Below are 6,918 nucleotides of genomic sequence, written 5' to 3' on the forward strand. Positions count from 1 at the left end.
AGACTTTAGCTTGTAGAGTGATGAGGCTGAGCAGGATCCCCTGGGGCACTGTGAAAAGTGGCGCTATCCTAAGAGGGAGATCCCAGACAGCTGCATTTTAATGAGGTCTCAGATGGACGAAGACCCATCCTTCTCCCTCTCCCTTCTCCTTTCTCTGTCCACTCTTCCATGCTGCTACACGAGGCTCCCAGGGAACCAGGCATGGGGCTGAGCATTGTTATGTGTGATGGGTACAGATCTCAATTCATATTTCCCGTGTGCAAGATACAGAACTTTACTTTTCTCTGACTCCACTTCATCTCTGTTTCCATTGGTGGAAATTTGGAGTTCCTTCCCCTTCCCCGAGCAGGACACCTCTGGCACCCAATGCTCTCTGTTCACACAGGTCCCTGTCAAGATGGCCTGACTGGACCTCCACCCTGAGAAGGCCTCGGCCTGGTCAGCCTTTCCTTCTAGGGCTGGTGGCTTCTCTGCTCTCTCTCTGTCACACTTCACAGCATAGGAGCCTTTCTGCCACACAAGGACACAAGCATTTCTGCCAAGCCTTCTGTGGTTACTACACAGCTGTTCCCTCCCCAGCATCTTGCTGCCTCCTTGGGGAATGGGATTAGCCACCCACTGACCCCTGGCCTTAACTACTTTTCTGGAATCAATTAACCCACCTGGGAAACAGGCTACAGACCTTTCCTACATCTGTCCTCTCATCACTCCATCTCCCCTTGCTCTTTCTCCTTGCAGTCCAGTGAATCTTTTTATACTGTGTACATTGAGGGTCTGCAAACCCCTTACTTGCAAACATTTTGTTCAGGCTTTTCCATTTTCTGTGGCGCATAGGCTCAGTTTTAGCTTCTTTTTCTCAAAGTATTTTCTTTTTCTCAAACTATTTTCTTGCTGCTTCAGAGATGCCTCACTCTCCTGGTCTACCTCTTAACTTTGTGGCTGCTCCCTCTTGGTTTCTGTTGCTCAATCTTTCCTCCCTCTATTCACTCTTTCAATGCTGAATTCTCTTCTCATCTCTTTTCCCCACCCCAGGCAATCTCACTCCTGACCCTGGCCTCAAGGACTATCAATCTCTATGCTACAGATGCCAGCACTTCTGTCTGCAGCTCAGGCTTCTCTCCCAGACCAGACCCTGTAGCTGGGTATCACACAGACACCTCCAAACCCAACTGTAGCTCAAACCCTGTAGCTCCCGTGTTTCCCACATCAAAAGTGAAAGGCGTTATCATTCATTTGCCAAACTCTCCATGCCGGAATCCTGGGCATCACCCTTGATGCCTCTTTCCCCCTCCTCCCACAAATTCCCCATGAAGCACTAAGTGCTGTTGATTCGCAAGGCAGACTAGGGAGTGGTTAAGTGCATGAATTCTAGAGCCAAATGGTCTGGGTTCAAATCCCAACTCTGCCACTTTCTAGCAGTGTAACTTTGGACAAGTGACTTAACCTCTCTGTGCTTTAGTTTCCTCATCTATAAAGTGGGGATAATAATAGTACCCTTACCCTGTAGGGTTGTAATGAGATTTAAATGAATTACTACTCATAAAAATGGACACAGTTCGGGGCCGGCCCGGTGGCGCAAGCGGTTAAGTGCGCGCGCTCCGCTGCGGCGGCCCGGGGTTCACTGGTTCGGATCCCGGGCGCGCACCGACGCACTGCTTGGTAAGCCATGCTGTGGCGGCGTCCCATATAAAGTGGAGGAAGATAGGCACAGATGTTAGCCCAGGGCCGTCTTCCTCAGCAAAAAAAAAAAAAAAAAGAGGAGGATTGGCGGATGTTAGCTCAGGGCTGATCTCCTCACAAAAAAAAAAAAAAAAAAAATGGACACAGTTCATACTGCACAAGCATCTGTTGACTAAGATAAATTCTGTCTTCTAAGTATCTCTTGAATTGGTCCCAAGCCACCATCATCTCTCCACCATCTTCCTGCCCTGGCCTAATGGGTCTGCCTGCATTCAATCCTTGTCCTCCAGTCCCTTTACAACCCAGGCCAGGGTCACCTTTTCAAATGCAAATACGATGCAAATGCTTAAGTCTTCACGGCTTCCTACTGCACAGCCCACACTCCTTCACAGGGCTGACAAGGCTTGTATAATGTGGTCCCCACTCACCCGTCCAGCCTCATCTTTGCCACTGAACACTCTGACCTCACACGTTTCCAAAGGTAGATGAGGGAATTGTTTACTTATAATCCGTCAGAGCCGGAATAATAAAAACTGTCCTTTCATTGCTGGGAAGTGGTAATTGCACCCAACAGAGCCCAGTTTGTTTCAGGCTGCATTCTTGGCTCCCTGAGCACCTGCCATGTCCCTTTGCTTCTCGATTCCTTCATTTGGAAAGGATTTATTTCTTGATTTGTAAATAAAGGCTGGATGGTGTGGGGCACCCAGAGATAAATCATACCCAGCTTGGCTTGCTCCGGGCCAGACCATCTTCTAAGTGCTTTACCTGAATTAACTAATTTCCTGTGAGGTAGGTACTATTATTAGCCCTATTTTATTAGTGAGGAAATCGAAGCACGGGGAAGTTAATTATCATGCCCAAGGTTTTACAACTAGTAAATCAAAGAGCCAGCTTGGTTCCAGAGCCTTGATAAGGCTAATGAGGCTGAATGTTATAAAGAACCTAACAGACTGCAGAGGCAGGAATAATCACGTGTAATTAGTGGGAGTCTAACACAAATTCATAATAAAGAAATTTATGTGTCTCACAGTTTAGTGTGGTCTTACGTGGATTATCTCATTTCACTAGATGAGAAGGTGCAGAGTTGAGGTAAAGAGCACAAGGTCTAGAATCAGATAATCTCAATATTTCCTTCCCAGCCCAGTTACTTACAGAGTAGGCCCCCTATTTGTGCCTCAACTTTCTCACTTGTAAACGAGGTATAATAAAGCAATTTACCTCATGCCATTTTGAGGATTAAGTGAGGTAATAATGCCCTGAAACTGCTTATCACAGTGCCTGGCATATAGCAAGTGCTAAAAAACAACAAAAACAAGTTAAATGATATAATAAGATGCTGGCTTATTTTACTGGACACAGGTGATGTGTCAAACATGTTCCTGGTCTGTTAAGGCTCACAACTCTGTGAAGGTTTTGTCTTCGTTGTACAGTTAACAGCACATGCTTCCTAGGTGCCAGGCATTGTTCTAAAGCACTTTGCTAACTCAGTCCTCACAACAAGCCCCAGGAGTAGGTGCTGCATATTATAATCCCCATTGTAGGGGGAGGAGACTGAGCATAAATTAAGTAACTCTATCAAGTTCACAGCCAGCAAGAGGAGCAACCAGGTGGTTTGCCTCCAGGTTCTGTACTTTTATCCATATTGCCTTTCAACAACAGGTGAAGAAACAGGCTCGGAGAGTAAATAGATGCCCACTCCTAACAACACGCTCTAGATTCATTTCAAGCTCAAGGATAATCACCATGTCCAGCAGATAGCGCCCCAGCGCACAACAGTCTGCGGGATTTTTCATAAGCGGTCAAAACTACCATACCCACAATGCTATGCGGGGGTTAAGGTCCCCCTTCTCCAGTTTAGCTGCTCGAGGTACTGCCTGTGTGCTCTCCAGGAGGAATGTGTGGACCCGAGCCATTCGGGTCCTTCCCCTATCTTCAGATGGCAAGTTAAAAGTTTTCGTCTCTTTATCTCACCCTCCTTGTCTTACTAGTTGGAGGGCGGAAGGATTGAAACAACGCTATTTGTTGGCTTCACCTGCCCTAACCTAACGTGAGGACCCTTGACCTCTGATCCAAGATGGCGGCGCCCAGTGCCATAGCCCTGCTTCTGCCCTGAAGCGAACTAAGGCCGGGAACCCAGCATCATGTCGAAGCTAAGCCGGGCCACTCGGGCCCTCAGGAAGCCCGAGGCCGGCGGCGTGATCCGGACCATCGTACGGGCAGGCCAGGCCATGCCCGGGCCCCCACTAGGCCCCATCCTGGGTCAGGTGCAGCCGCGGCTGGAACTTGGCTTGGGAGGCATCGGAGGGTGGGAGCTCGTACGCGGGTGGAGGGCGCAGGCGCTGGAGCCAGGGAGGCCTCGGTTCAAAGCTCGGCTCTGCTTCTCACACGCTTTATGTCCTTGCGTTAGTTACATAGCCTCTGCGCCTCAACTTCCTCAGCGGGCTGTTGTGAGGATAAAGAAGGATGTGCATACAGATCATCTGGCATATGAAGTGGTAGTTTAATCTGGGTAGGGGAAAGAGAATGGGAACATAGAGAAGTGAAGTAGGAGGAGAAAACAGACGGAGCCTCGTGGGTGGTAGGAAGCTATCTCTTCCTCCTCACACTAACCCCGTGCCTACCTCACAGCGAGGCGTTTCCATCAACCAGTTCTGCAAGGAGTTCAACGAGAAGACAAAGGACATCAAAGAAGGCATTCCTCTGCCTACCAAGATTTTTGTGCAGGTGCGGAGTCAGGCCTCTGATCCCCAGTTTCCTTCTCAGCCCCGCTCTTCTCCCTAGGTCCTGGAGCTGGTCACCTGCGATTGCTCCTCTGCTTCTAACTTGGGGCAAGTCTCTTCCTGTTACTAGGCCCCACTTTCCCCATTTACACGGTGGAGACTAGACTGTGTCTTTTCTGAGCCCACCCTGCGGCGGGGCAGTTCTTCCCTTCGCCTCGCCATCTCACTGGGGCTTCCAGAGCAGAGTTGGGCCTGGAAGAGAGGTGACAGGGATGTTTGCTGCAGATTTATTTTTTCTGTGCTTTTGTGGTCAGTTAGAGGGACACCATCGGAAGATGAGTCTAGGGAAGGGGGGACAGGAAGTTAAAAGTTCTCTGGGCTAGGGCGGCAGGGGTTGGGGGAAGTAGGAAGAGATAGTCTCATATTTCCTTTTTCCATTAAGCCTGACAGGACGTTTCAAATCAAGATTGGACAACCTACTGTTTCCTACTTCCTGAAAGCAGCTGCTGGGATTGAGAAGGGGGCCCGGCAGACAGGTGAGTGTCAGGGTAGGCACTTGGGATTCTGGGGGTTCTGGAAGGAAGCATGATACCTGAAGGGCTACTTGTTCCTTCCTCCCAGGGAAAGAGGTGGCAGGCCTGGTGACCTTGAAGCACGTGTATGAGATCGCTCGCGTCAAAGCTCAGGACGACGCCTTCGCCCTGCAGGACGTGCCCCTGTCCTCTGTTGTCCGCTCCATCATTGGCTCAGCCCGTTCCCTGGGCATTCGTGTGGTGAAGGAGTGAGTGTCCTGGGGAGGCGCAGTGTAAGAGGAGGGCCTGGAAAGTTCTTGACTCTGGCCCAAAGCTGAGAGGGCCCATTATAGTGGGAGAGTCAGCTTCTGAGTCTAAGGACCTTAGATTCTTGGAGGTGGGGGGCCTCATTCATTCATTTGGAATACATTTAAGTACTCATTATGTGTTAGACATTGTTCTGGATATCGGATGCAGCTAGGAAGGAGGTAGCGCATACTTGGCCCTACTCCTCACAAGCTCACAGCCCAGGGATGGAGGCAGATCCATAAATGGAGCAGTAGACTGCCGGATGGTCAGTGTTGATAAAAGGAACTACAGGTGTCTTGAGAACAGAGCATACGGCCCCTGATTTTTCCCAGTGTGTCAATGAAGGCTTGTAGGGGAGGTGACATCTAAGTAGAGACCTGGAAAAGGAGGTCAAAGACTGAGGGCAGGGGTTCCAAGAAGTAGAATAATCCCTGTGGAGCATGGAAGGTGAAAGAGCGAAGGAAGGAAGTTCAGGTGATCTGGGTGCACAGTACTGGAGGCAGAGTGGGAAATAGTATGCGAGAGGCGAGGCAAACAGGGACCAGTCGGGTCTCAAGTTCAGACTTGACCCCAAGGCCAACAGGGGACCCGCTCCTGGGGCTTTGGGTGAGCTCAGGAATTGTTTCCTTGAAGTGAGATGTTGGGCGGGAGAGCATTTAGCTCAGAGAACAGCAGGGGCAGCACTCAGCCCTTTATTGGCCTCTTGCTGCTGGTGTCACACCTCATGCCAAAGCTGACGGTTGCTTGTTTCCCAAGAGGAGTGGGGTTAAGCATGGAACATGCACAGAAAAGCGTAGATGGATTTTACTTTTCTCAGATCTTTACTTTTACTGGGAGTGCGGAAGTGAGTAAATCCCTGCTCTAAGGGAGACACACACGCATAGCCCGAGGACTTCATTGTACAAATGTTTTGAGACACAGAGGAAGGGCCAGTTAATCTGGACTGGGATGTAGCTAAGGACTCAAAGGACGAGTAGGGCTTTAAAAAGGGAATGAAAGGCAGAGGTGGTGGGGGTGGTGGGGTGGCGTTCCTGGCAGAGGAAGCAGATGAGCAAAGGTATGGAGGCTGGGAAGTCCAGGAGGGGAGAAAGGGTTCTGAGACTGTGACACGGGCACTGTGAGCTCCCCGCCAGAGACCAGCCATTCACTTACCATCTGTTTTTCTGCACCTGCAGCCTCAGTTCAGAAGAGCTGGCAGCTTTCCAGAAGGAGCGAGCCGTGTTCCTGGCTGCTCAGAAAGAGGCAGATTTGGCAGCCCAGGCAGAAGCTGCCAAGAAGTGACCCCTGTCCCCCACACTCCAGGATTTTGAAGGCAGCAGCTGGGAAAGGGGCCAGTTCGGAAGGCTGTGACAAAGGGGAGGAAGGGAGGTCACACCAATCTGATTATTGTTTTTCTGACTTTAAATTATATATTTTTACATGTATGGCTGTATCAGAGGATCAAGCCTGAATAAACGTCCTTTGTCACCGATTCTTGACTTCTGCCTTGGGACCCCAGGGAAAGGGAACAGTACTGACGGTAGCCACCATGGACGGACATTAGCTGCCCTAGGAAGTAGGGGTCTTCATGCTGCTTCTCAGGTGTGTGATCTGAGGCTCAGCCAAGCAGAACGACTTGCCCAGGTTCTGAATTGGCAGAGGTAGAGTAGGATCCTGGCCTTCCGATTTGAAATCCTGTGTTTTCCCCCTTTCCAAGG

The 6,918-nt window shown here is 50.0% G+C and overlaps 1 protein-coding gene across 2 annotated transcripts; it reads left to right on the top strand.

Annotated features, from left to right (window-relative positions):
• Positions 1-3,781: 3,781 nt before the first annotated feature.
• On the top strand, positions 3,782-6,692 carry MRPL11 (mitochondrial ribosomal protein L11). 2 transcript variants are annotated; one of them, XM_058526353.1, is made up of 5 exons: positions 3,782-3,944; positions 4,309-4,404; positions 4,843-4,936; positions 5,022-5,181; positions 6,397-6,692. In XM_058526353.1, the coding sequence occupies exons 1-5, from the start codon at positions 3,822-3,824 to the stop codon at positions 6,500-6,502; spliced, it is 579 nt and encodes a 192-aa protein (XP_058382336.1). In that variant the 5' UTR covers positions 3,782-3,821; the 3' UTR covers positions 6,503-6,692. The 2 variants fall into 2 exon arrangements, with proteins under 2 accessions (XP_058382336.1, XP_058382337.1); XM_058526354.1 differs by having other exon boundaries at positions 5,022-5,205; positions 6,397-6,463.
• Positions 6,693-6,918: the final 226 nt, after the last annotated feature.

This window comes from Diceros bicornis, chromosome 31 (genome assembly GCF_020826845.1).
Source record: "Diceros bicornis minor isolate mBicDic1 chromosome 31, mDicBic1.mat.cur, whole genome shotgun sequence".
In the NCBI taxonomy this organism is placed as follows: domain Eukaryota; kingdom Metazoa; phylum Chordata; class Mammalia; order Perissodactyla; family Rhinocerotidae; genus Diceros; species Diceros bicornis.